The 25,581-nt window shown below is 63.6% G+C and overlaps 4 protein-coding genes, 1 long non-coding RNA gene and 6 other non-coding genes across 12 annotated transcripts; 5 read left to right on the plus strand and 6 right to left on the minus strand.

Annotated features, from left to right (window-relative positions):
- Positions 1-469: 469 nt before the first annotated feature.
- LOC132321644 (pre-mRNA-processing factor 39-like) lies at positions 470-8,975 on the plus strand. Its single transcript, XM_059835117.1, has 14 exons — positions 470-592; positions 1,466-1,588; positions 2,053-2,178; positions 2,570-2,688; positions 2,817-2,984; positions 3,531-3,717; positions 3,796-3,903; positions 4,004-4,168; positions 4,624-4,750; positions 6,123-6,391; positions 7,359-7,543; positions 7,649-7,723; positions 8,559-8,685; positions 8,768-8,975. Exons 1-14 carry the CDS (start codon positions 470-472, stop codon positions 8,831-8,833), a joined length of 1,968 nt encoding a protein of 655 aa, XP_059691100.1. The 3' UTR covers positions 8,834-8,975.
- A 631-nt stretch (positions 8,976-9,606) lies between these two features.
- On the minus strand, positions 9,607-12,034 carry MRPL49 (mitochondrial ribosomal protein L49). The gene is made up of 4 exons (XM_059835119.1): positions 11,963-12,034; positions 10,559-10,703; positions 9,912-10,036; positions 9,607-9,826 (listed from the first exon to the last, which is right to left on the minus strand). The coding sequence occupies exons 1-4, from the start codon at positions 12,032-12,034 to the stop codon at positions 9,680-9,682; spliced, it is 489 nt and encodes a 162-aa protein (XP_059691102.1). The 3' UTR covers positions 9,607-9,679.
- Positions 12,035-12,121: 87 nt separating this feature from the next.
- FAU (FAU ubiquitin like and ribosomal protein S30 fusion) lies at positions 12,122-13,966 on the plus strand. The gene is given in 5 exon segments (XM_059835127.1): positions 12,122-12,174; positions 13,235-13,316; positions 13,397-13,562; positions 13,641-13,702; positions 13,806-13,966. Coding segments are annotated over 4 exon segments (429 nt in total). The 5' UTR covers positions 12,122-12,174; positions 13,235-13,241; the 3' UTR covers positions 13,932-13,966.
- Positions 13,967-14,885: 919 nt separating this feature from the next.
- WDR74 (WD repeat domain 74) lies at positions 14,886-18,095 on the minus strand. The gene is made up of 11 exons (XM_059835123.1): positions 18,035-18,095; positions 17,328-17,434; positions 17,130-17,251; positions 16,968-17,031; positions 16,735-16,878; positions 16,550-16,651; positions 16,374-16,474; positions 15,720-15,775; positions 15,471-15,613; positions 15,323-15,379; positions 14,886-15,225 (listed from the first exon to the last, which is right to left on the minus strand). Exons 1-11 carry the CDS (start codon positions 18,093-18,095, stop codon positions 15,091-15,093), a joined length of 1,092 nt encoding a protein of 363 aa, XP_059691106.1. The 3' UTR covers positions 14,886-15,090.
- A 746-nt stretch (positions 18,096-18,841) lies between these two features.
- On the minus strand, positions 18,842-18,909 carry LOC132321657 (small nucleolar RNA SNORD31). Its single transcript, XR_009484822.1, has one exon. It is a non-coding gene; the product is annotated as a small nucleolar RNA SNORD31 (small nucleolar RNA).
- A 247-nt stretch (positions 18,910-19,156) lies between these two features.
- On the minus strand, positions 19,157-21,383 carry LOC132321652 (uncharacterized). 2 transcript variants are annotated; one of them, XR_009484817.1, is made up of 7 exons: positions 21,053-21,383; positions 20,705-20,747; positions 20,227-20,365; positions 19,997-20,029; positions 19,738-19,765; positions 19,402-19,446; positions 19,157-19,178 (listed from the first exon to the last, which is right to left on the minus strand). It is a non-coding gene; the product is annotated as an uncharacterized LOC132321652 (long non-coding RNA). The 2 variants fall into 2 exon arrangements; XR_009484816.1 differs by lacking the exon at positions 19,157-19,178 and having other exon boundaries at positions 19,260-19,446.
- On the minus strand, positions 19,838-19,967 carry LOC132321658 (small nucleolar RNA SNORD22). The gene has a single exon (XR_009484823.1). It is a non-coding gene; the product is annotated as a small nucleolar RNA SNORD22 (small nucleolar RNA).
- LOC132321656 (small nucleolar RNA SNORD26) lies at positions 20,877-20,951 on the minus strand. Its single transcript, XR_009484821.1, has one exon. It is a non-coding gene; the product is annotated as a small nucleolar RNA SNORD26 (small nucleolar RNA).
- A 1,363-nt stretch (positions 21,384-22,746) lies between the features above and the next one.
- LOC132321662 (U2 spliceosomal RNA) lies at positions 22,747-22,937 on the plus strand. The gene has a single exon (XR_009484827.1). It is a non-coding gene; the product is annotated as a U2 spliceosomal RNA (small nuclear RNA).
- Positions 22,938-24,019: 1,082 nt separating this feature from the next.
- On the plus strand, positions 24,020-24,210 carry LOC132321653 (U2 spliceosomal RNA). Its single transcript, XR_009484818.1, has one exon. It is a non-coding gene; the product is annotated as a U2 spliceosomal RNA (small nuclear RNA).
- A 1,006-nt stretch (positions 24,211-25,216) lies between these two features.
- Positions 25,217-25,407, plus strand: LOC132321659 (U2 spliceosomal RNA). Its single transcript, XR_009484824.1, has one exon. It is a non-coding gene; the product is annotated as a U2 spliceosomal RNA (small nuclear RNA).
- The last annotated feature ends 174 nt before the right edge of the window (positions 25,408-25,581 follow it).

Raw genomic sequence — 25,581 nt, forward strand, 5'->3', positions numbered from 1 at the left:
TTTTGGGTGGCGTCGGCGGAATTATTTAATTTGTAAATAATGTATAATTTTTTAATAGCTTAATTGTAAATACAGCGGAATAAAGGTTGCAGTAAAGCTCGGCGCTCTTCCCTTGGTCAAGACGGGGGGTGGCCGCTCTAGGCCCCGACCCTGGCTCTATGGTGCTCAACGGGCCGTGGGTCCCGCTCGGCGGGTCAAGAGCCGGTTGACCGCTCTGGTCCGTCTCCCCGCGCTGTCTCTATGGTGGTCGCGGGGCCTCATGGCCGCTCCGGTCCCTCTTCCCGCCGCGTCTCTATGGCTTCGGAGGAGAAGCCGGAAGTCGCTCTAGCCCGCTGCCGCAGCTCTATGGTGTGCCTCTCTATGCCTCCTCCCGCCCCGCAGGCGGCGCTGCTCTGGCCCGCCGCCTCCCCTGGCTGGTTCATCCGGGTCCCGGCGCCGCGCATGCGCGCTGGGGTGGCGGCGCGGCGAGATGGCGGCGGAGGGGCCGGAGGCTCCGGCCAGCCCGGGCCGCGGTGGGGCCGAGGGGGCGCTGGGGGACGGCGGAGACGGCGGCACCGGCCCCGCCGGTGAGCCGGAGGGTGAGGCGGAGAGGGTCTGAGGCGGGTGGGGGGGCGTTAGGGGGGGTGAGATGAGGTAAAGCGGGGGGGGCCTGAGGGGAATTGGGGGGGGGGGGGGGGGCTGTGGGGCAGGTTTGGGGGCGGATGGGACGTGTGGGGGGCACTGGGGATCAATCGGGGGGGTGGCTGTGGGGCAGGGGGATGTGGGGGGTGTGGGGGGCACTGGGGATCAATCGGGGGGGGCTGTGGGGCAGGTTTGGGGGCGGATGGGACGTGTGGGGGGCACTGGGGATCAATCGGGGGGGGAGGCTGTGGGGCAGGTTTGGGGGCGGATGGGACGTGTGGGGGGCACTGGGGATCAATCGGGGGGGGCTGTGGGGCAGGTTTGGGGGCGGATGGGACGTGTGGGGGGCACTGGGGATCAATCGGGGGGGGGGGCTGTGGGGCAGGTTTGGGAGCGGATGGGACGTGTGGGGGGCACTGGGGATCAATCGGGGGGGCGGCTGTGGGGCAGGGGGATGTGGGGGGTGTGGGGCTGAGAGTAGAGATTAATGGGGTGGGATGGGATTGGGGTGCGGTCATGAGGCACAAAGCGGGAGGGGGGCAGAGCCAGTGGGTGATGGAGGGGCTGTGGGGTGCCCCCAAGGGACCCCAGTCACGCTCCTGGGTCCCCCCACCCATGGGGCGAGGGCACCCATCGCTAACGGTGCGTCATCGCGTGTCCCCCCCCAGCCCCCGTGGCAGAGCTGCCGCCCCCCTCCCCCCAGCACCACCCAGGAGGAGCACAGCGACGCTGCCGCGCCCCCCCCCCGTCCCACAGAGCTGCAACGGCGCCGCCGCCCCCCCTGAGCCCGAGGAGCCCCCCCCGGCCGCCCCCGAGGAACCCCCGCCCCCCCCGGGACCCCGAGCCCCCCGCGGAGGAGCCCCCCCTCACCTACCCCCTCGACTTCGAGAAGTTTTGGCAGGCGGCGCGCAACAACCCCCACGACTTCACCGCCTGGACCGAGCTGCTGCAGTACGTTGAGCAAGAGGTAATTAAAACCTTCGTTAAGACGTTCTGGCGCTATTAAAACTGTAATTAAAACTCGCCCCAACCTCCTCAGCCCCGTTAAAATCTTTGTCACAACTCACCCCAGGTCTTCGGCCCCGTTAAACCCTCGTTAAAGCTTGCCCTGAGCCACCGGCCCCGTTAAAACCTTTGTTAAAACTGAGCTCACTGGTTAAAACTAAAACTCACCCTGAGCTGCTGGTCTCGTTAAAACCTGCGTTAAAACTCATCTTAAGCCATCAGCCTCATTAAAACCCCAATTAAAATTCACCCCGGCACAAACCACGACTCCGCTGCCCAAGGCTGGTTTTCCTCACGACATGAGTCAATTCCTCATGTGTAATTGTTAACCTTAATTAATAAATACATTATTAGGAGACCTCAGATACTAAAGTGCTCTTACTGTTGTTACAAAAATGCTTCTTTTTACCCCAAAAACTCCTGCAGAACCACCTCTTCGCCGCCCGCAAAGCCTTCGACGCCTTCTTCGCCCACTACCCCTACTGCTACGGCTACTGGAAAAAATATGCCGACATGGAGCGTCGCTTCGACTGCAGCCGGGAGACCGAGGAGGTGTGGTGGGGGGTCCCCGTGCTGGTTTTGGGGTGTCACTCCCTGTTTTCCCCTCTTTGGTGGGCAGATGGGGGTGTTTTGGGGGACCCTGTGCTATTTTTGGGGTGTCGTCCCTCTTTTTCCCCTCTTTGGTGGGCAGATGGGGGTGTTTTGGGGGTCCCCGGGCTGTTTTGGGGCTCTTTGCGCCATTTCTACGCTGCTTTTGCCAGCAACGTGGCGTTTCCGAACCGTTTTGGGGTTTTGATGGCTGGTTTTGCACCTGTTTCCAGCCCCGCTGGAGGCGTTTTGGGTTGTTTCACCCTATTTTTTGGTGTGGGGCTGGGTACCCTGACCCACTGGGGGTCCCCCATCCCGTGGGGGGAGTCGATGATGCTCAGTGTCCCCCCGGCAGGTGTTTGAGCGGGGGCTGCAGTCCATCCCCCTCAGCATGGACCTGTGGATCCACTACATCTCTTACCTCCAATCCACCTTGGACATGAATCTTCCGGAATCCATCCAAAAAATCCGCGGGTAAGTGCCGGGCGAGGCAGCAAACGTCTCTGGCATCAGCAATCGCCGGGCGAGGCGGCAAATGTCTCCGGCATCAGCAATCGCCACACCGGTGCTGCCCGTCTCACCTCCCCGTCTCTCTCCGTTAGTGTCTTTGAGGCGGCGGTGGCAGCAGCCGGTATGGATTTCCGCTCGGATAAGTTGTGGGAGCTCTACGTGGAGTGGGAACGGGAACAGGGAGACCTGCGAGCTGTCACCGGTATCTACGACCGTGTCCTCTCCATGCCCACGCAGCTCTACAACCATCACTGGGAGAAGTACGTAGGCCTTCCGGTGTGGAAAACACCCCGCGGCGGTAAAATGTCCCCTGTGGAAAAGACCGCAGCGGTAAAGTGTCCCCACAGAAAATAATACCTACAGTAGTAAAATATCCTGGTGGCAAAATATCCCTGTGGAAAACAGCCGTAGCGGCAAAGTATCCCCGTGGAAAATAATAGCCAGGGTGGTAAAATACCCATAGGGGCAAAGATCCCCGCGGAAAATAATACCCGTGGCGGTAAGTGCCCATGGTGGCAAAATATCCCCGTGGACAGTAACCGTGGTGGTAAAACATCCCGGTGGCAAAATATTCCTGTGGAAAATACCCATAGCACTGAAATATCTTTGCAGAAAATAGCTGTGACAGCAAATATCCCTATGGAAAACACCTGCGGCAATAAAATAGCCCCGTAGAAAATACTGCAGCGGCTTCCCACTTAGTGCCGGGGAAAACCCCACCACCATGGCCAAATCCTCGCCGATCCCTGTCCTGGGACCGCCGGGCGTGGTGTCCCCCCGGCCTTTGACCGCTGTCCCCCCACCAGGTTCAAGGAGCACGTCCTCCACAACCCCCCGAAAGACATCTTGTCCCCGGAGGAGCTTCTCTGGGTCCAATCCAAGCTGGCCACCGATCCCGTGCCGAAACCGCCAGAGCCGGAAGGGACGGAAGCACCGCCGGGAGAGGATCTACCCCCCGGCGTGGAGGGGAAAGCGGCGGCGGCTGACACGCAGGTAAGCACCCAAAGCGGGGTCCTGGGGGGGGTCTCTGGGGACCCCCCGTTTCCTACCTGCATCCCATTTAATTCCCAGGATGATCTAGACCAGGAGAAAATCCGGGAGCTGGTGATCTCCATGCGGCAACAAATCTACGCTCAAAACGAGGCGGAAGTCAGCAAACGCTGGAATTTTGAGGATGGGGTACGTAGGGTTGGATCGACCACCCCGTTATTGCTACGGACACCCCCCCTCAAAATGCCGTCACCCCTTTCTCACGCCCGCGCCCCAATTTTTCCGACAGATCAAGCGTCCCTATTTCCACGTGAAGCCACTGGAGAGGGCTCAGCTGCGGAATTGGCGGGATTATTTGGATTACGAAATGGCGGCCGGCTCGCACGAACGCACCATCGTCCTCTTCGAACGCTGCGTCATCGCCTGCGCCCTCTACGAAGAGTTTTGGATCAAGGTGAGACCGCCGCGACGGCCCCCCCGGCCTTTTCCCGCAGCTGGATCCCGTCGCCCCCCCATCCCAAAAAAACCCCAACCCGTATCCCCCCCAAAAAAACCCATCCCAAAAAAGAAAAACCCCCGCCCGCCACACAAGAAAATCAGGTTCGTTTGGGGGTTTTTTTTTTAATCCCCCCTCACCCCCCCCGACAGACGGCGGGGGCTGTTTTTAACTCGTTTCTTCTAAAAACCACCATTCTAACACCCTTTTTTTAAATTCCGCTGCTGCTTTTTTACCCGCCCGCGGCACCTCCCCCTGCCTAAGAGGGTGCAGGAAATTCGGAAGAGAGGGGTCTTAACGTGAGTGCCCCCCACCCGATCTAGCACATCCCCGCCCGGCCGGGCAGGGGGGGGATGCTCACGCGTCCGTCTGTCTGTCCCCCCCCCTTTTTCCACCTCTTTTTTTTCCTGCAGTACACCAAATATTTGGAAAATCACACGGTGACGGGGGCCAGGAGCGTTTTTCAGCGAGCGTGCGGTTATCACCTGCCCAGGAAACCCAACATCCACCTCCTCTGGGCGGCTTTTGAGGAGAAACAAGGTGAGGTAGCCCCGAAACGGTCAATTTTTGGGGTGCCAGGGGGGTGGCAGGATCACAAATTGGCCCTTTTTGGGGCGCAGGGGCCATGGCAGGCCCCAAAATGGCCCCATTTTTGAGCTAGGACACCCCGTTTCACTCCTAAATGCTCCGGTTTTGGGCGGAGAGACCACATTTAGCCCCAAAACACTCCAGTTTTGGGCTGAGACATTGTATTTCACCCCAAATTGGTTTTTTTTGGGGGGCTGAGATGACACATATCACCCCAAAACACTCTGGTTTTGGGCTGAGACATCAAACTTCACACCAAAATGCTGTTTTGGGGCAGAAAAGCTGCGTTTCACCCCAAAACGCTCTGTTCTTGGACTGACACACCGCACTTCACCGCAAAACATTTCTGTTTTGGGGCAGAGGTGTGTTTCACCCCAACATGCTCCATTTTCAGGTTGAGATGCCATATTTCACCCCAAATTGCTCCTTTTTTTGGGCTGAGATGACTGACTTCATCCCAAAACTCTCCAGTTTTGGACTGAGATGCTGCATTTTGCCCAAAAATGCTCCATTCTTGGGCTGAGACGTCAAATTTCACCCCAAAACGCTCCCATTTTGGGGTGGTGGAGACACATTTCACTCCAAAACGCTCCGTTGTCGGGCAGAGGGGCCGCATTCTGCCCCAAAAAGTGCCGTTTTCGGGCAGTGGGGTTGCATTTCACCCCAAAATGCTCCTTTTTTTGGGCTTAGATGCCATATTTCACCTGAAAACTCTCCTCTTTCGGGCTGAGACGTTGAGTTTCACCCCTAAATGCTCCTTTTTCAAGCAGAGGGGCCACATTTCACCCCAAAACACTCCATTTTTATTTAGCCCCAAAAAACATCCTGTGCTGCCACCAGATTAACCAGGAGGGGACAAGGCCGCACACAGGGATCAGCAGCTGCCCCGGGGACCCCCATAACCACCCCGGGGACCCCCATAACGCCCCCATCCCCATGCATGCCCCGCAGGGCAGCTGGAGAAAGCCCAAACCACTTTATTTAGCCCCAAAACCTGTTCCATGTTACCACTGCTTTAATGGGAAGAGACAGGGCTGCAAGCGAAGCACAGCAGCCACCCCGTGGACGCCCATAACCACCCCAGGGACCCCCATAACCGCCCCCATCCCCATCTGTGCCCCACAGGGAACCTGCAGGAAGCCTAAACCACTTTATTTCTCCTTAAAATCCGTCTTGCGTTGCCACTAGATCTAACAGGAGGAGGCGAGGCTGCACGTGGGGACAGCAGCTGCCCCGTGGGACCCCGTAACCGCTCCAGGGACGCCCCTAACCACCCCGGGGACCCCCATAACCACCCTCCCCTCCTCATCTCTACTCTCTCCAGGGAATCTGGATGAAGCCCGGCGTATCCTACGCTGCTTCGAGGAGGTGGTGCCGGGTTTGGCCATGGTCCGGCTGCGCCGCGTCAGCCTGGAACGACGGCAGGGAAACCTGGAGGAGGCGGAGGCACTGCTGCTGGAAGCCATGCACGCTAACGAGGGGCTGCCCCTCGCCTCCTTCTACGCCGTCAAATTGGCTCGGCAAGCCTGCAAGGTGCAGAAAAACCTCGGCAAAGCTCGCAAGGTGCTGGTGGACGCCCTGGAAAAGGATCCGGTGAGGCAGAAAGTACTCGTTAAGGCGCTTCTAAGGAGCACCGGTGGGGGGGTGAGGAGAGGTTGGTGGGCCCCCACGGCGTGGGACGGGATTTCGGCTCCCTCTAAAGATCATGATCGCTTGGATGGGGTCTCGGGGATCTGGAGGTCTCATGGTTGGGCTGTATAGACCCTGTAAACCCCTTCTGGGGACTCACGCCATTGGGGGCTCAGTCACCCCACTTTGAGCCCCACAAACCTCATGTGGGGTTCTATAAACTCCTCTTGGAGGCCCACAAAACCTGTTGGGGGCTCTGTAGCCCCACTTGGGGGTCTAGAAACCCCACTTGGGGGTCTAGAAACCTCCCGGGGGCTCTATAAATCAATCTCAGGTGCCCCGAAACGCACTCAGGGCTCCCTAAGTATCATCTGGGGTCCCGCAGATCCACTCAGGGCTCCCTAAATCCTGCTTGGGGCCCCATGGATGCTCTTGGGACTCTCTAAATCCCACTCAGGGCTCTCTAAATCCTACTCAGGGGTCCCCAAACCCCTCTCAGGACCCCACAGTCCCACTCAGGGGTCCCCAAACCCCTCTCGGGAGCCCACAGTCCCACTCAGGGGGCCCCAAACCCCTCTCAGGACCCCACAGTCCCACTCAGGGGGCCCCAAACTCCTCTCAGGACCCCACAGTCCCACTCAGGGGGCCCCAAACCCCTCTCAGGACCCCACAGTCCTGCTTGGGGCTCTCCAAACCCCATTGAAGACCCCACAAACCTACTTGGGGTCCCACAAGCCCACTGGGGGCTCTTCAAACCCCACTGGGGACCCCACAGCCCCACTCAGTGGTCCCCAAACCCCTCTTGGGACCCCACAGACACCCTTGGGGCTCTCCAAACCCCATTGGGGACCCCAGAACCTCATGAGGGGCTCCCAAAACCCCCTTGGGGACCCCCCGGGGACCCCTGCGTCTGACGGGGCGGTGGGTACAGGACAACGCCCGCCTCCACGCCAACCTCCTGGAGATGGAATTCGGGGCCGACGTCCGACAAAACGAAGGCAACACCATGAGCTGCTTCGAGCGGGCGCTGCGCAGCCCCCTCCCCGACGAAGCCAAACTCATCTTCTCCCAACGCCGCGTCGAGTTCCTCGAGGATTTCGGCTCCAGCATACACAGGTTGGGTATCGGGTGGGGCGGACACCCCAAAAAGCGCTGTGGTGGCCCCAAAAGGGGATGGTCACCCCCCATCGCTCCCCCTGAGCTCTCCCCGCTCCCCCACAGCCTGCTGACGGCTTACGACGAGCACCAGAAGATCCTCAAACAGCACGCGGCGCGTAAGAGGGCCCCCGAGAACGGGTGAGGGGACCCCTTTGTCGCCCCATTCCTCCCCCAATTTTGCCCCTTTTTATCCCAATTTCTCCCCTATCACCTGAACTTCTCCCCTTTTATGCCCCCACTTCACCCCTTTTGTCCCCCAATTTCACCCCTTTCTATGCCCCGATTTCGCCCCTTTTTAGCCCAACTTTGCCCCTTTTTAGCCCAACTTTTCATCCCCTAATTTTACCTTTTATCCCCACCTTCTCCATTTTACCCCCCCTTCTCCATTTTATCCCCCCCACCTTCTCCCCTTTTTATCCCTCAAATTTTTCTTTTACCCTTTTTATCCCTCAAATTTTTCTTTTACCCTTTTTATCCCTCAAATTTTTCTTTTACCCTTTTTATCCCTCAAATTTTTCTTTTACCTTGTTTTCCCCACCCAATTTTGCTGCTTTAATCCCACCTTCACCCTTTTTATGCCAACTTCTGCCATTCTTATCCCCCGACTTCTCACCTTTCTATCCCCCCAACTTTTGCTCCTCTCCTTTAAACCCATTTTTACTGCTTTTTCACTCAGTTTTATCCCCCGGGTTCTCTTTTATCCCCCTGACTTTGCTCCTTTTTATTCCCCTTGAATTCTCCCCTTTTATTCCCTGCTTTCGCCCATTTGTGTCCCAATTTTCTGCCCTTTTTTTATCCCCCTCTATTTTTTTATCCCCCTCTATTTTTTTATCCCCCTCTATTTTTTTATCCCCCTCTATTTTTTTATCCCCCTCTATTTTTTTATCCCCCTCTATTTTTTTATTCCCCTCTATTTTTTTTATCCCCACTTTTCCCTTTTACCCCCTTCTCACCCCTTTTCTCCCCCCCCCAGCTCAGACGAACCCGATGACAAACGCCTCCGCCCCGACGAAGCCGCTGGCCTGTTGGGTCCCCTCAACTTCTCCGGATCCGGGGGGGACGTGGGATCTAACCCCTCCGCCTACAACTACTGGTACCAGGTCAGTGGGGGGGCCGGGACGGAGCCCTGGGGCTGCGACGGGGCGGGGGGCGATGCTGACGGCCCCCCCTCTATCCCCCCAGCACGGCTACGGCGCCTACAGCTACCAGACGCCGTGGAACTACAACCAATACTACTCGCAGAGCTGAGCCGGGGACCCCCCAGGCCCCCCAACTTTGCCCCCCACCACCTTTTGTAAACCCTCCCTTTAGTAAAAACACGTTTCTGTACATTTTTTTTGCCCCCCTTCGCAACGGGGGGGATGTAAATAAATAAAGAGACGCCGCTGTGAGGAGCCCCCGGCGCTCGCTGGCAGCATTTATTGGTTCAGGGAGTCACGGCGCTCGCCGGAGGAAGTTGTTCCATTTGGGGGGGGGGCTTGCGGGGGGGGGGGGCTGATGCTGTTTTGGGGTACCTGCCACTTGGAAGCAGGTTTACATCTTGTTTTGGGGAGCCTCTTCTGCTTAAGAGGGGGTTTGACTTCGTTTCGGGGTACTCTTGACACTTAGGAGCAGCTTTACATGCTGTTTTGGGGAGCCTCTGCCACTCGTGAGCGGGTTTGTCTCTGTTTCGGGGTACCCCTCTGCTCACACGTGGGGTTACATCACATTTTGGGGAGCCTCTGGCACATGAGAGGGCTTTTGACTCCATTTCGGGGTGCCTCTGCTGCTCACAAGCAGTTTCGACCCCATTTTGGGGTCCCCATCGCTTGTCAGCAGCTTTCCATCCCATTTTGGGGTCCCCCACAACTCACAAGCGAGTTCACCCCCATTTTGGGGTCCCCCACCCCTCGTGAGCAGCTTCACCCCCATTTTGGGGTCCCCCACTGCTTGGGAGCGGCTTTGACTCCGTTTTAGGGTCTCCAGCTGCTTGCGAGGGCCTTTGCCTCAATTTTGGGATCCCATACCCCTTGTGAACCGCCATTTTGGGGTCCTCTGCCACTCGTGAGTGCCTAAGAATCAATTTTGGGGTCCCCCCTGGTGTATTTCGGGGTGCTAGAAGCCCCTCTGCAGCAGCCAGCCCCGCAGCTCCTGCTCCCAGTGCCCCTTCAGCCGCAGACGCCCCGTCACCTCGTTCACCTGCACCTCCAGCTCCTTCACCCCCAGTCCCCCCAAAAACTCCCGCAGCTCTCGCTCCAGCGCCTGGAGGGGGGGGAAAGGGGGGTCCATTAGCACCCCAAAAACCTGCCCTCCTCCCTCCTGCACCCCCAAAATGGCCCCCCCTTACCCAGATGTCCCCCTCCACGTGCTGCACCTCGGTCAGGCGCCGGTTGCCCTTGACCAGGCGGGCGTAGACGGGCAGGTTGTGCAGTCGGGAGCGGCGGACGAAGTAGGGCAGTGCCGGGGGGGGGCCTGGGGGGGGGAAACAGCAACTGGAGCCCCTCCCTGAGGAGTAAATAAACCCCCCCCGGGGGTAATTCCCTGCCTTGGGGTAAATAACCTCCCTTAATTGCCCCCTGGAAGTAAATAATTGCCTGACTGAGAATAAATATCTTCTCCTTTCTTGAAATAAATATCCCCATTGTTGCCCCCCCAGGAATAAACAGCCCCCCCATCACCCCCCAGAGTAAATAATGCTCCCTGTCACTCCCCCAGAGGTAAAACACCCCCCCATTTCCCCCAGAGTTAAATAACTCTCCCAACACCCCCCTGGGGTAAATATACCCCCCCACTGCCCCCCCAGGAGTAAATACCCCCCCTGTGTCACACTCCTCCAGGGTAAATACCCACCCTGGGGATAAATACCCCCCGTTGGACCCCCGCAAGAATAAATACCCCCCCCAGCTCCATTAATTAGGGCTTGGAACCCCCCCCGGGGGCATCACTTTCCCCTTGGGGGGGGCAACAAGGGGGTGTTGCCACCCCCCAACTGACCTTTGGGGGGGCTCCAGCCCGAGGGGGTGGGGTAGGTGGGGTGCGGGGGGGGCTCGGGGATGCGGGTGGGGGGCAGCAGCCGCTCCACGAAGGCGTAGTCGGCCGTCGACTCCACCACCCCGGGGGGCTGCGGGTTGGGGGGGCCCTCGGCGGGTTGGGGGGGCGCCTTGGGTGGAGGGGGGGCTCCCGGCTGGCTCTGGAAAGGGGGGGGCAGCAGCATGTACCCCCACACCTTAGCAGGCCCCCCCCAATCCCCCCTCCCTTCTCCTGGGGTCACCCCAATCTCCCTGGAGCCTCCCCCAAATCCCCCCTCCCTCTCCCCAGGAGTCCCCCCAGTTCCTCCCCATTTCCCTGAGAGCCCCCCAATTCCCTCTCCCCAAAAGCCCCCCCAAAACCCTTCACTCTCCCCAGGGCCCCCCCAATCCCCTTTCGCGGAAACCCCCCCCAGTTCCCCCCCATTTCCCTGGGAGCCCCCCAATTCCCTCTCCCCAAATCCCCTCCCTCTCCCCAAAAGCCCCCCCAAATCCCCTCCCTCTCCCCAGCCCCCCATCCCCTTTCACAGCAGCCCCCCCCAAATTCCCCCTCCCTCTCCCCAAACCCCCTCCCTTTCCCCAGCCCCCCCCCCCCAATTTCCCTTTTGCGGGAGCCCCCCCAAATCCCCCCTCCCTCTCCCCAGGAGTCCCCCCAGTTCCTCCCCATTTCCCTGAGCGCCCCCCAATTCCCTCTCCCCAAAAGCCCCCCCAAATCCCGTCCCTCTCCCCAAAAGCCCCCCCAAATCCCCCCTCCCCAGCATCCCCCCCCCCTTCCTCCCCATTTCCCTGGAAACCCCCACAATTCCCTCTCCCCAGGAACCCCCCCAGTTTCTCCCCATTTCCTTGGAAGCCCCCCCAATTCCCTCTCCCAAAAGCCCCCCCCAAACCCCCTCCCTCTCCCCAGCCCCTCCCCAATCCCCTTTTGCAGAAGCCCCCCCCCCAATCCCCCCTCCCTCTCCCCAGGAGCCCCCCCCAGTTCCTCCCCATTTCCCTGGGAGCCCCCCAATTCCCTCTCCCCTAAAGCCCCCCCAAACCCCCTCCCTCTCCCCAGCCCCCCCCCCCAAATTCCCATTCGCGGGAGCCCCCCCAAATCCCCCCTCCCTCTCCCCAGGAGCCCCCCCAGTTCCTCCCCATTTCCCTGGGAGCCCCTCTGCCTACGCCCCCCAATTCCTTCTCCCCTAAAGCCCCCCCAAACCCCCTCCCTCTCCCCAGCCCCCCCCCCCCAAATCCCCCCTCCCTCTCCCTGGGGTCCCCCCCCCCAGCAGTCCCCTCCCTCTCACCGGGAGCCCCCTCAATCCCCCCCCCCACCTCCCTGGGGTTCCCCCCAAATCCCCCTTCCCTCCCCGGGCCCCCCCCCAGACCCCCCCCCTACCTGCACCCCCCTCCACCCCACCGCCCGGCCGAGCTCCCGCAGCCGCCGGCCCAGCGCCGCCATCGCCGCCATCTTGGCAGCACAACCTCCTTCCCGACGCCGCACGCACGCACGCACGCGTGACGTAAGCACGCCGCCACCGCCAAGGCCCCGCACATGCGCAGAGCTGTCCTTTCCGCGGCGCGGTCCCCGTCTGCTGAGTAGACGCTGAAGTGAGGCCGCGACCGGGGGGGGCCCGGGGGGGGGGGGTTCTGAGGGGCTTTGGGGGGGTCTGGAGGGTTATTGGGGGCCTTGTGGGGGGCTGTGAGGGCTTGGGGGCGGGCGGGGCTCTGGGAGGCCTTGGGGGGGCCCTGAGGGGCCTTGAGGCGCGGGGAGACGCCCTGAGAGGCCTTGGAGGGGGCTGGGTGGGGAGTGTGGGGGGCTCGGGGGGGTCCAGGGGGGTTATTGGGGGTCTGTGAGGCCTTGGGGGGGTGGGGATGGAGGGTTTTTGGGGAGGCTGTGAGGGCCTGGGGGGGGGCGGTGGTTATGGGGGGCCCTGAGAGGCCTTGGAGGGGGCTGGGTGGGGAGTGTGGGGGGCTCGGGGGGGTCCGGGGGGGGTTATTGGGGGCCTGTGAGGCCTTGGGGGGCGGGGATGGAGGGTTTTTGGGGAGGCTGTGAGGGCTTGGGGGGGGTGGTGGTTATGGGGGGTCCTGAGAGGCCTTGGAGGGGGCTGGGGGAGCAGATGTGGGGGCTGGGGGGTTACCGGGGGGACCTGGGGGGGGGATTATGGGGGGGTCTGTGAGGCCTTGGAGGGGCCATGGGGGGGTTATTGGGGAGCTGTGGGGAGGGTTGGGGGGGTCTGGGATCCCGGGGCGGGGGGCTGTGATGCTTTGATTGGGGGGAGGGCACCCTGAGGTGCTGCCAGTGTCACCGCTGGGCCGTGTCCCCCCGCCCTCGGTATCACAGCCCTTTGTCCCCAAGGCCCTTTGCCAGATGCCAAAGTCCCTTTGGGTGGGGAGTGGTTGCAGAGAGCACCCCCAACCCCCCCCAAAACACACCGAACCCCCCCCCCAAAACATCCCAAACCCCCCCCCCCCGCACCGGTTCACAGAGGGGTGGGGGTCAGGAGACCCCCAGGACTGCACCCTGGGGCGTTTCTTGAGCTGGGGGGCACAGTAACAGCCCCTTTCAGCCACCCCCCCTTTTTCTGAGGGGTCCCTCTCTTTTTTCCTAAGGGTCCCCCCTTTTTTTTTGAGGGGGGGGAACACCCCTAAACCTTGTAAACCCCCCCAGGGCCACCATGCAGCTCTTCATCCACGCTCAGTCCCTCCACACCATCGAGGTCTCCGGCACCGAGACCGTCGCCCAAATCAAGGTGAGCCCTTGGGGAAATTGGGGTGTTCCCCCCCCAAATAAGACCCTTTTTGGGGTGATTGACCCGTGTTCCCCCCCCAGGCGCGGGTGGCGGCGCTGGAGGGCGTCCCCCACGAGGACCAAGTGGTGTTGTTTGCCGGGACCCCCCCTGGACGATGACGCTGTGCTGGACAGAGCCCCCTCCCCGAATTCGCCACCCTCGAGGTCTCCACGCGCCTCCTGGGGGTACGTTTAGGGGAGGGGGCTGGTAATTATCAGGGCGCTCGTTAGGCTAATGAGCCAGCCGCATCCCTCCAACACCCCACTTTCCTTTCCCCCCCTCCAGGGAAAGTCCATGGTTCTCTTGCCCCCCCCCGTGCTGGCAAAGTGAGGGGCCAGACCCCCAAGGTGAGTATTGGGGGGCTCCCCTCGCCTTTGGGGACCCCCCCCAGTTTTAGGGGACCCCTCAGGTTTTGGGGACCCCCCCTTGACCCCCTTTCCCCCCCCCCAGGTTGCCAAGCAGGAGAAGAAGAAGAAGAAGACTGGGCGAGCCAAGCGGCGCATGCAGTACAACCGCCGCTTCGTTAACGTCGTCCCTGGCTTCGGCAAGAAGAAGGGCCCCAACGCCAACTCCTGAACCCCCCGGCGACAGTAAACAGCAATGAAATTGGGGCCATTTTGCTGTTTTTTGGGGCTTTCTGTTTGTTTTTTTCCTTGGCTTTTCAGGGGCTTTTTTTTTAGGGTTTTTTGGGGGATATTGGGGGGTTTGAAAAGGATTACAGGGTGAAACCGGCCCTTAAGGGGGGTTCAAGATGGTGCTGGCGGGTCCCCGAGCAGCTGGTGGGGCGGTTAATGAGTGCTGGTTAGAAGGAGGGGGGTAATTAGCGTTAATTACATGCGTGGGGTTGGGGGTAATTAGAGGGCTGCAGTACACTGCTATCGAGAGAGTGGTTCGGTACAGGAGGAGCGGAAACAGCCGAACGCTGCCGGAAATACCCGAGTGGCGGCGAGGGCGGGGGTTGGTGGAGGAGGGCTAGGGGCGGGGCGAGCCGAGGCGGGGCCGAGTGGGGACGGAAAGAGCCGAGGCGGGGCCGAGTGGGGACGGAAAGAGCCGAGGCGGGGCCGAAGGGGAAGGGGCGGGGCCGAGTGGGGACGGAAAGAGCCGAAGGGGCGGAAGGGCGGGGCGGGCCGAGGGGGCTCGGCCCGAACCCTTCCGAACGGAGCCGAAAAGAGCCGAAGCGAGAGTAGGCGGAGCCAGGGGTAGGATTAAGGTTGGGGTTAGGGGTTTAGGGTAGGGGTCAGGGGTCAGGAGCTTCAAGGGGGTAGGGGAGGGTTAGGGGTGAAGGGGTAGGGATGGGGGGGTTGTGCTTAGGGGGACTTGAGGGTTAGGGGTCAAGAGTTGAGGTTGGGGTTAGGGGTCAAGGTTGGGGTTAGGGGTGCTGCGCCTCCGTGCCCCCCACCCACGCCCTCGGTGACCCCAAGGCTCTGTCTCGCAAAAAAACACCATTTGCGGTCAACGGAGTGGAAATGATGGTTATTTACCCCATTTTGTGTGTTAGGAATGGCTCGGGGGGGGGGGGGGGGGCTCTGCCCCACAGGCAGCGCTGGGGGGGCTGCTGCCTCATTGCTCCCCTCTTCTGGGGTGAGCCCCCCAACCCTGAACCCCCACCCCAAAAGCTGGTGCCCCCCCTCAATGATGGGAGCAGCAAATCTGGGGTGGGGTGTGGGGGGGTCCCCTTCTCGCTGGGGGGGTCCCAGTCCTGTCCCCGGGGGGGTCACCCCCCCACCCCACCCCCTCACAGCCCCAAAATCTTCCGTTTCTTGGCCCGTTTCCGCGGGGCGGTGCCGAGGGGGGTGGGGACGGTCTCCATCGCGTCCCACAGCGCGTCCCCCTCCTCTTCCTTCACCTCGACTGGGGGGGGCGGCTCCTCCTCTGCCTTTGGGGGGGTGCAAAAAGGGTGGTAATGGTGTGGGGGGGAAGGGACCTCCGCCCCCCCCCCCCAAAAAAACCAGCCTGTGGGTTCTCACCTCCCAGTCCCGCTGGCTGCTCAGCAGGAGACAGGTCAGGCGGGACTTCAGGTAGACCTGGGGGAGACAGCAGCGTTAATTTGGGGGGGTCTTTGGGGTGTCTTTGGGGTTTTGGGGGGGTCTCGGGGGATTTGGGGGGGGTCCTCACCTTGTGCCGCAGCCGCTTGTCACCCAGGTCGTGGATGCGGAGGAAGCGGTCGAGGCCGCAGGAGGCGACGAGGGGGAGGGAGGGGTGGCACTGCAGCCCCCGCACGCCGCCGGCAAAGCCCTTCAGGCACTTCAGCACCCGCCCTGGGGGGGGGACAGGCAGGTGGGGGGGTGCAGGCAGTGCTGCCTGCGCTTTGGGGGTGGGGGGGAGCCTCGTCGTGCCCCCCCCCCGGCGTTGCCGGACCCTCACCTTGGCGCAGGTCGATGACGGCCACGTCCCCCCGGGCGCTGCCCACCACCACTGAGCTGGGGTGTGGGGGAGAGTCAGGGCTGGGGGGGACTGTCAGCCCCCCCCAGAGCACCCTGTAGCACCCCCCAAGTAACGCTCAGCCCCCCCAGGGTGCCCCCCAACACCTGAGTCACCGCAGCCCTCCCCTGGGTCACACTGTAGCCCTCCAGATTGCTCCATTGGTACCATGTCACCCTTCTGTCCCCAGGCCACCCTGTAGCACCCCCAGGTCACCCTCAGTCCCCTATGGTGCCCCATAGTCCCCCAGGTCACCCCATAGCCCCCCCCCCAAGTCGCTCCCACCTCCCCGGGGTGCGCCCCGGCCCCTTGCGTCACCTCATAGCACCACACCCCCCCCAGGGTGCCCACAAATCCCTTTGGGTCACCCAGCAATGCCCCCCCCCCTCCCCGGGGCACCCTACAGCCCCCCCCCAGCTCAACCCCAGCCCCCCTGTACCCCCCCCAGATCGCTCAGCAGCACCCCCGCCCCAAGTCACATTCAGTCTGCTGTGTGGGGTCACCCCATAGCCCCCCCACAATGGCCAGCAGCCCCCCCCCAGGACACCGCACAGCCCCCCCGGGGGACCCCATCGCCCCCCCGCAGCTCCCACTCACGTGTCCCCGGGCACGAGGGAGAGGGCGGTGAGTGGGGCCTCCCCAAACGTCGTCTCCAGCACCGGGCGCCGCTGGGGGGAGCTGGGGTCGTAGAGCCGCACCTGGGGACAACGGGGGGTGACACCAGGGCCGGGGCGACCCCCCCACTGTGTCCCCAATGTCCCCCCCGGTCCCACCTGGTGATGAGCCGTGCAGGTGACAATCTTATCGGAGCCGGGAAGGAACTGGAGGTCACGGTCCCAGATGGGGACGCGGAGATCGAGCCAGTCGTTCCTCACCTGTGGGGGGGTCAGAGGAGGGGTGTGGGGGACACCTGGGGACACTGAAGGGGGACGGACAGACGGACACACGCCACACTCACGTTCTTGGCGCGGAAAACGGGCTCCTCCGGGCGCTGCAGGTCCCAGACCTTGAGACCGTTCTCCTTCCCGCCGGTGCCGAGCCGGTGCGGCCGGGCGGGGTCCTGGCGCATCCGGCACAGCCCCGCGCCTGCCTCCAGCTCCAGCTGCGCCTGTGGGGCCGGGGGTGTCACTGGGGGGGCAGAGGGGACACCCCAACGTTGTAACCCGCCCCCCAGCACCCCAAAACACTCACGTTCTCCGTCTCATCATCACGCCAGACCTTGATGAGCCCCGACTCCACGCAGGTGATGATGGCACTGGGGGAGGACAGGGGTGAACGCTGTTGGGGGGGGGGGTGGGATTTTGGGGACACACACACCACACCCCCCCCGAGTGCCCCCCCCCTCCCCGGTACCTGCCGTACACCGCCAGCCCACAGAAGGGCCCGTCCCCCCCGGGGCAGAGCCGCGACTCCGTGAATTTCCCCTTCTCGGTGCTGAAGAGCTTCACGGAGCGATCCAGGCAGCCCAGCAGGATCTGGGGGGGGCAGGCAGCGGTTGGGGGGGGGGGGGTGTTCTCAGGATACCCCCCCCCGGCCCCCCCCAGACCTCACCTCGGTCTCGTTGGGGTCCCCCCAGCACAGGGCGCAGACGCCCTCCCCCCGGCTCAGCGCTGCGCCGCTCGTGTAGTTCGTCGCCTGTTTCTTCTGCAGGTTCACACCTGGGGGGGGGGGATTATTGGGGGGGGGCACCCCTTGGCCCCCCGGGACCCCAAACCGCCCCCCCCAGGGGACCCCCCCCTCCCTGGGAAGATTCCCAGCCACAGGAGACCCCCCCAAAAGGCATGGAATGGCCCCCCATGCAAAGGGGACCCCCCCCAGAGACCACCCCCACGCCTGCAGGGACCCCCCCAGGGAACCCCTGGCCATAAGGACCCCCCCCCCCAGAGGAACACCCCCCCCAGGCACAGAACACCCCCCCCCAGCAGAGCCCCTCGACCACAGGGAACCCCCAAACACTGACAACCCCCCTAAAGGCCCCCCCGGCCACAGTGTCACCCCCCCGAGACACAAAACACCCCCCCAAGGGCCCTCCCCCATTACAGGACCCCCAAACACTGACACCCCCCCCAGAAAAAAATCCCCCCCGGCCACAGGGCCCGCCCCCCCCGAGACACAAAACACCCCCCCCCAAAAGGCCCCCCCCCCCCCCCCCCCCCCCCCAAGCACTGACACCCCCCCCCAAAGGCCCCCCCGGCCCCAGGGCCTCCCCGGTCCCAGCCTCCCCCCGCCCCGGCCCCCTCTCTGATGCCCCCCCCCACCTTTAAGGGCTCCGGTCTCGGCCCCCACCCACACGTGGCTCCAGCGGGCGGGGGACGCCATCTTGTCTCGGTCCGTCCCCTCCGCGCGCTCCGGGTCGGCACAGGGACCGCGGCGCTGCGTTCCGGGCGGGACACGGTTCCGAGTCGGACCCTTAAGGGCGGCGCCACCGGAAGTGCGCGGGAGGGGGGCGGTGTTGCGGCGCAGGCGCAAAGCGGCAGTTCCGTTCCGCTGCTCGAAGGTTCCGCCCCTACCGGGAACGGTCCCGCGCGCGCGGGGCGGGAAGAAGCGCCGTTAACGGAGCGGGGGGGGTGTGGGGGGGTGTGTGTGGAGCCTTTGAGGACCGCGGTGACCACACAGCCCCCCCGGAGGACAGCGCCGCCCCATCCCCTCCCCAGCACCAGAGACGGGGCGTGGCATGGCCCCAAGGGGCGTGGCCTAAACGGAGACACGCCCACCGTCTGTATGCCCCCCCCCCCCCCCCCCCCCAATTTGAGACAAACTCGGGTTTTTAGCAAAAATAGCGATTTTTATTCCCATCAACACGGAGAAAACAGCAGCGCGGCTGCGGCGGAGGCGCTGGAGGGAAGAGGGGGTGATGAGTGGGGGCCCCAAAAGCCCCCTTAGACCCCCCAACCATCTCCTCCCCCCCCCAGGACCCCCCCGAGTCCCCCCACACCCCCACGGGACCCCCCCCGAGTCCCCCCACGTCCCCCCCCCACCACGCGGGACCCCCCCCCCCGAAGTCCCCCCCCCCCCACGCGGGACCCCCCAAAGTCGTCGTCCCCCCCCCCACGGGACCCCCCCCCGGTGCCTCAGGGAGAACCACTCAGTCACGGGGATCAGCCTGGGGCGGTATCGCCTCATCCTCGGCAGAGGGGGGGGCACCCCCAGACCCCCCCCCAGAGCCCCCCATGTCACCCCACAGCCCCCCCATCACCCCACAGAGCCCCCCCCAGCCCCCATGTCACCCCAAAGCCCCACCACCACCCCACAGAGCCCCCCCCCACAGCCCCCCATGTCACCCCAAAGCCCCCCATCACGCTGGAGCCCCCCCACAGAAACGCCATCACCCCCCCACAGCCCCCATCGCCCCACAGAGACCCCCCCCACTCACCTCAGCACCCCCAGGACCCCTCCACCAGCCTGTGGGACAGCAGAGGGAGGGGGGTGTCAGGGTCTCCCCAGCCCCACGGGACCCCCCCCCACTTGTGCCCCCCAATTTTTCAGGTGTTCGGGTGTTTTCAGGGGGGTCAAAGTGAGCTAGTTGACCTCATCACTAAAATTGGGGGGGTTCCCTCAAATTGGGGGTAATGACATCATCGATGAGGTAAAAGGCCACCACACACACACCCCCCCATTTACATACCTCCTCCGGGGGTCCCCACGGGTGTCACCGGACCCCACTGTCACCCTGCGGGGACACAACAGGGGGGTGAGGGCACCCCAAAGGTTTAAGGGCACCCCACGGTGTGTGGGGGGGGTGACCCGTCCCCCCCTCCCCGGATCAGCCACAGGGTCCTCAGCAGCGGCCGTCAGCCGAACGAGATTCCTGAGTGGAGTCATCACGCCCACGGGGACACCCCCAAAAAAAAGGGGGGGACCTCAGCACACCAGTGGGGTGCTCCCCCACCCCGAGACCCCAAATTCATCCCACTAGTGGGGACACCCCCCTCCCAGCGGACTCCCGTGGGGCAGCACTGACCTGACTCCCGCAGCTCCCCCTTCTCCTCCTGCAAAAAAAATTGGGGGGGTCAGCGTGTGCCCCACCCCCGGGATCCCCCGTCCCCCAAATCACCCCACAGCCCCCTCAGACCGTCCACTCAGGACGAGGCGTCCTCCTCTCCCCCTCCGCCGTCACCAGTGGGTTCAACCTTCGACAGGTTCTGGCGGTGGCTGGGGGGGGTCAGACGCGTGGGGGTTTCCTCATGGGGGGCCGGAGGCGACCGGCACCAGGAACTCACCGGGACCTCACCGGATCCTCCCCGTGACAGCGGCTGCAGAGAGAAGGGGGTGTCAGTGGGGGACACACACACGTGGGACCCCCCCACGGGTGTGTGGGGTTTTTTGTGCCACAGTCCGATCAGGGCTTTGGTAACTCGGAGCTGCCATCGGACTCGCGTCGTCCAGCCCAGTGTGTCATCCCTTCGGACGGGGCAGGGGGAAGTGTGGGGTGGGGTGGGGGGGCGCTTACCTGCGTGGGGGGGAACCCCGCGGGGCCTTTGGGGTGCCATCTCCAACCCTGGGGTTAATTCACGGTGTTTTGGGGCTCAGCAGGAAAGAGCGGCCCAATCATCCCGCCCCGCTGCAGCAGCAGGTCCCGCTCCCCCAGGCTGGAAAAGTGTTAATTACGGGTTATTAATTAAATAAAGCCTGGCACAACCCCCTGCCCCCCCCTCCGCGTGGGGCCACCCCCCCGTGCTCGGCAGTTCTCAGTGGGAATGTGGCATCAGGGACACTCAGCCATATGCTTGTCGGTTGTCACTCGTCACCGAACAGCGAGGGAGAGGGGGGGGACCCCTAAAATTAGCACCAACATCATGCCCACCATGGGGTCACAGGTGGGTGGTGGACCCCTTGTCGCTCCCCACGGGGGTGGGACGGGGACAACGCATTTGGGGGTGAAAGTCCTGGCCCCCCACCCTTAAAAGCAACACAAAGGCAGCGCTCACCTGTAAAGGAGCTGCAGGAACCCGTGGCCGAGCGGTTCCTTATCTTTAAAATAAAACAAAACATTAAGAGGGTGCGTCACGCACAAACCGACACCCCCAACACTCCCCCCGGTCCCGGGGCACGGCCTCTCCTCGCTCACGGTGGGGTCTAATCCCCCCCCCGGGGGTCAGTGCCACTCAGAGCCTGATGAAGAGCTTCCCCACTGTGCCATCAGCAAGAGAGAGTTCGGTGGGATCATCCCTGCAGCACTGCAGCCCCCAGGCTGAGCACTAATTCTGCCTTTAAATCAAGGGGGGTTTATACCAACGAAGCGTGTCCAGCTTTTACGTGGCAGACTAAATACTCACCTCTGACAGAAAATCCATTTGGAGGGCTGAAAGCCTAAAAAGCAAAGAAAAAAAGCCGTTAGAAACACAGAAAGGGTATAGGTAAGATTCCCCCACCGCCTAGCAAGGCGTGGGAAGGCACCGCAGCCTCCCCCCTGGAGTCCGCTCTCCTCAGAGACACTACAAGCCTTCACACCGCAGTCAGTTCAGGTCTGTGAATGGACTCATCACCGAACAGCCCCCCAACACCACAGCCCCCTCAGAGGGGGGGACAGCCTCGGCCACACGCGACCGGGAACCGAAAGGCACCAACTCCCACCCAGACCCTAAGGGGGAGGACGTCATCGCCTCACAGAGAGGACTCCTCAGGGTGCACAGAGAGGCACAAAATGGCGGCTCCATAAAGGAAGCCTCGCTGGTGGGCGACACGGTAGATACCCACCACCTCAGGGAAGAACAACAAGGCTACCGAGACCGTCTCAACCCTCACAGCGCAGGCCCTAAGCCCGCCCAACAAAGACAAGAGGGGAACACTCCTACCCGCTCACCGTCCCGCGCTGACTGCAACGACAAAATGGCCGACGCGGTCCCACCCGCGCGCTTAAATAGGCTGCGGGGCATGCTGGGAAGGGGAGGGGTGAGGAGGGAGGCGCATGCGCACGGTGCAGACTGAGGACGGTGTGGGGGTAAAGGGCGGGAAACAAGGAGCGCGCGTGCACAGGGGCTGAGGGAAGGCGCGCCGCGCATGCGCACACCAACCCAGTCCCTCGAACGTTGGGTTTGGCGGGAAAAGGCGCCGTTGAGGGGCCGTGAAGCGACGGGACCGTCCGCGACCCTCGAGGCCCACGGGGGGCTTCGGGGGTCCCCAGCCGGGCCCCCCTTCCACCGCGGGGGGACCCTCCAGCGTGGCTACCACACCCCCCCCCCCCGATCCGGAGGGTCTCCTCAGCTGCGGGCTGCGCACTGCGTCTCCTGAAGGAGGGCAGCCTCGGACATCATCTCCTGAGGGAAGATCGTGTCTGTCTGAGGAGATTTTTTTTTAATTTTTTCCTTTTTTTAATATATGTCAATTTTTCATCTGGAAAACTACTTTGCTAGGGGGTTTCTGCACCTCCCCGTCGCCCCTCGGCAGCTGGTGGGTGACTCCCCGCTGTCACCTCCCTTCACCCCCTTGCCCTGCCACTCAGACCAGGAGCCTCCGCCATTTTCTAAACACTCCCCAAGCGGACAACTGTCGATTTGTCTTTATTTTTTTAATCTTCCTGATCTGGACTGTGGACATTTAAGGAGATGGATGGTTTGCGCAGCACTTCCCAGAGCGTGAGGAGAGCCAGGATCAGGTTAGCGGCAGAGCAGGGACCTGCTGGGTCTGTCCCAGTCCCCTCCGGTTCATTCCCTTCGCTATCGAAGGGTTTTCCCGTCTGCCGTGGAGGCGGCGGGGGAACCGCGGGGGAACCGCGGGGCGGGGAGGCGGGAGCGGGCCGGGCGGAGCCGATGCAAATCTCCGACCCGAACGGGACGACGGGAATCCCCCGCGGCTGCGGATCGGGGGTGCGGCGGGGTCGGTTCCTCCCGGGGACCCGGTGGGGCGGTGCGGGGGAGCGCGGGGAGGGAGCGTGGAGCGGAGCGGTCGGTCGGTGCGGTCGGTGGTGGGGCGGCCGTGAGGTGGAGGGCGGTGGGTGTTGGGTGGTGGGGGTGCGGTGGAGGGGACGGGTATCGCTTCTCGGCCTTTTGGCTAAGATCAAGTGTAGTATCTGTTCTTATCAGTTTAATATCTGATACGTCCTCGATGAGAGGACTTTATATTAAACGGATTTTTGGGGCTGGGAGTTGGACGCGGAGCTTGCTCCTTCCGCTCCGCGCATCGTCCCGGTATTGCAGTGCCTCCGGGAATGGTGCACCCCTGCGGGGGACCCTTCGCTGGTCAAAAACAGAGCAATGAGCAGTTCTTGCTCCTTCTTTCCCCCCACTGCCACTGAGGTATTTTTTGTCCCCGGCGCGAGGGGTCAGGACTCGCCCTCCACCGCCCCGGTGCCGCCAGCGCCGCACGCCGCTATCGTCCGGGGAGGGGGGACCCCCGCAGTCCCCGCCCCGCCGGCCCCGGTACCGTCGCCTTCCCGCCGCCCTCCGCAGCCTCCGGGAGCTCGTCAAGGCCCTCCAAGCGCAGGCGGGGCGGGCCGTGACCCCGGGGGGGGCCCCAATACCCGCTTTCCCGTTTGGGGGGGGGCACCCATCATCATCGGCCCCCGTCCCGGCGCGTGAGGCAGCGCCTCCCGTCCCGCCGCTGGTTTTGGTGGCCACCGGTGACCGTGTGGTGGCCACCGCCTTCGGGGGGGGCGAGGTAAGGACTTGGGGGACGCCGCACCGCCGTTTGCGGGGCCTCCAGCCCCTCCGCGGCCCGCCCCGGGTCCCCGAGCAGGGTCCGTGCCGCCTTCGGGGCTCCGGCCGCGGATGAACGAGCGCCCGAGCGCGCTGTGCGAGTGCCGGGGGGCGGCGGGACTGGGGGGGTACGGGAGTGCTCCCTGGTGCCCCCCCCACGCCCGGGGGGGGGGAAGGTGCAGCCCCCCCCCCCCCCGTGGGGACCGAGGCGCCCGGTGCCCCCTCCACCCCGCAGGGGGCCGGGCAGGGGGCGGGGCGAACGCAAGCAGGAGGCGGGGCATGCAGACGGCGACCTGCCGGGGTGTGGGGCGCATTGAAATTGTGGGCGGGGTTATGTAAATAAAGAATCGGTGCGGGGTGTGGGGGAAAGGGGCGTGTCTATGCTAATCGAGCCCTACCAGGCTCGAACGGGCCGCTGGGAGACCCCCGCGGCTGCGGATCGGGGGTGCGGCGGGGCCGGTTCTTCCCGGGGACCCGGTGGGGCGGTGCGGGGGAGCGCGGGGAGGGAGCGGGGAGCGGAGCGGTCGGTCGGTGCGGTCGGTGGTGGGGCGGCCGTGAGGTGGAGGGCGGTGGGTGTTGGGTGGTGGGGGTGCGGTGGAGGGGACGGGTATCGCTTCTCGGCCTTTTGGCTAAGATCAAGTGTAGTATCTGTTCTTATCAGTTTAATATCTGATACGTCCTCGATGAGAGGACTTTATATTAAACGGATTTTTGGGGCTGGGAGTTGGACGCGGAGCTTGCTCCTTCCGCTCCGCGCATCGTCCCGGTATTGCAGTGCCTCCGGGAACGGTGCACCCCTGCGGGGGACCCTTCGCTGGTCAAAAACAGAGCACGAAGCGGTAGTAATCGCTCCTTTCTACTTCCCCCCTGGTCCCTTCTTCCCGGGCGGACGGGCTTGGGACAAGGGCGGTCAGCCCCGCCCGTGCCCGCCGGCTGCTGTCCCCCGCCCCGCTCCGGTGTCCCCGAACCCCGGTCCGAGCGCACCCTCAGCGCTACCGCAACCTCTCCTTCCTTGTCCGGCAGCTCCGCTCCCTCCATCATGTCTCGCAGCCCCCGCGCTGGGTCGTGCCCAGCGGCTCCGTCTCGCTCCGCTACCGCCGAACGCAGCCCCCGGCCCCGCTCCGCTGCGGTCCCCCGGGGATGAACCGAGGGCGGGCGGGCGCCCGCAGCTGGGCCGGAGGGTGCCGGGGCGGAGGGCGGGGTGTAGGTGTGGGCGGGGCGGTCCCAGGCCAATGAGATCGCCGCGAACTTGGCTTATGCAAAAAGCCGGCGGGTGCACGCCAATCGCCTCGAGGGTGTTGTTGCGGGGATTGGGGCGGAGCGAATGCAAATCGAGGGGCGGAGCGTGGCACTCACGGTGACCGTGCGAGGACCCGGCGAAGGGGCGGGGCGTATGGGAACGGGGGGCGGGGTTTGGGGACGACGAAGGGGCGGGGGAATGCGACTCCGAGTGCGGGGCGTGTCGCCAAGAGACGCCCGGGGGGCGTGGCGAGTAGGAAGCTGGGGGCGGGGCGTGCGACTCGCCGTGGCTGGCGGAGCCTGCGGGGGCGTGGTTCGTGCAAAGCCGGGGCGTGTCTATGCTAATCGAGCCCTACCAGGCTCGAACGGGCCGCTGGGAGACCCCCGCGGCTGCGGATCGGGGGTGCGGCGGGGCCGGTTCTTCCCGGGGACCCGGTGGGGCGGTGCGGGCGAGCGCGGGGAGGGAGCGTGGAGCGGAGCGGTCGGTCGGTGCGGGCGGTGGTGGGGCGGCCGTGAGGTGGAGGGCGGTGGGTGTTGGGTGGTGGGGGTGCGGTGGAGGGGACGGGTATCGCTTCTCGGCCTTTTGGCTAAGATCAAGTGTAGTATCTGTTCTTATCAGTTTAATATCTGATACGTCCTCGATGAGAGGACTTTATATTAAACGGATTTTTGGGGCTGGGAGTTGGACGCGGAGCTTGCTCCTTCCGCTCCGCGCATCGTCCCGGTATTGCAGTGCCTCCGGGAACGGTGCACCCCTGCGGGGGACCCTTCACTGGTCAAAGACAGAATGATGAGAGGTTTTGGTGCCTCTTTCCCCGGGGTTGGTTCCGTGCCCGGGGTTCTTCCCCGGGTTCCCCCCACGGCGTGTGCTGCAGTTTCGGGCTCCCCCGGTACATGAGGCGTCCCAACTGCTTCCGCGCCGCTCTCCCCTC

Source organism: Gavia stellata, unplaced genomic scaffold (assembly GCF_030936135.1).
Source record: "Gavia stellata isolate bGavSte3 unplaced genomic scaffold, bGavSte3.hap2 HAP2_SCAFFOLD_124, whole genome shotgun sequence".
Taxonomy (NCBI): domain Eukaryota; kingdom Metazoa; phylum Chordata; class Aves; order Gaviiformes; family Gaviidae; genus Gavia; species Gavia stellata.

Coding starts and splice junctions, on each gene's coding strand:
- LOC132321644 (XM_059835117.1), top strand. CDS start 470: ATGGCGGCGGAGGGGCCGGAGGCTCCGGCCAGCCCGGGCCGCGGTGGG. Junction 2,985..3,530: donor TACAACCATCACTGGGAGAA/GTACGTAGGCCT, acceptor TCCCCCCACCAG/GTTCAAGGAGCACGTCCTCC. Junction 7,544..7,648: donor TTCGGCTCCAGCATACACAG/GTTGGGTATCGG, acceptor GCTCCCCCACAG/CCTGCTGACGGCTTACGACG.
- MRPL49 (XM_059835119.1), bottom strand. CDS start 12,034: ATGGCGGCGATGGCGGCGCTGGGCCGGCGGCTGCGGGAGCTCGGCCGG. Junction 10,704..11,962: donor TGGGGTGGAGGGGGGTGCAG/GTAGGGGGGGGG, acceptor CAACCCGCCGAG/GGCCCCCCCAACCCGCAGCC. Junction 9,827..9,911: donor ACGTGGAGGGGGACATCTGG/GTAAGGGGGGGC, acceptor CCCCCCCTCCAG/GCGCTGGAGCGAGAGCTGCG.
- WDR74 (XM_059835123.1), bottom strand. CDS start 18,095: ATGGCGTCCCCCGCCCGCTGGAGCCACGTGTGGGTGGGGGCCGAGACC. Junction 16,879..16,967: donor GTGATGATGAGACGGAGAAC/GTGAGTGTTTTG, acceptor CCACAGGCGCAG/CTGGAGCTGGAGGCAGGCGC. Junction 15,614..15,719: donor CGTCATCGACCTGCGCCAAG/GTGAGGGTCCGG, acceptor TCCCCCCCCCAG/GGCGGGTGCTGAAGTGCCTG.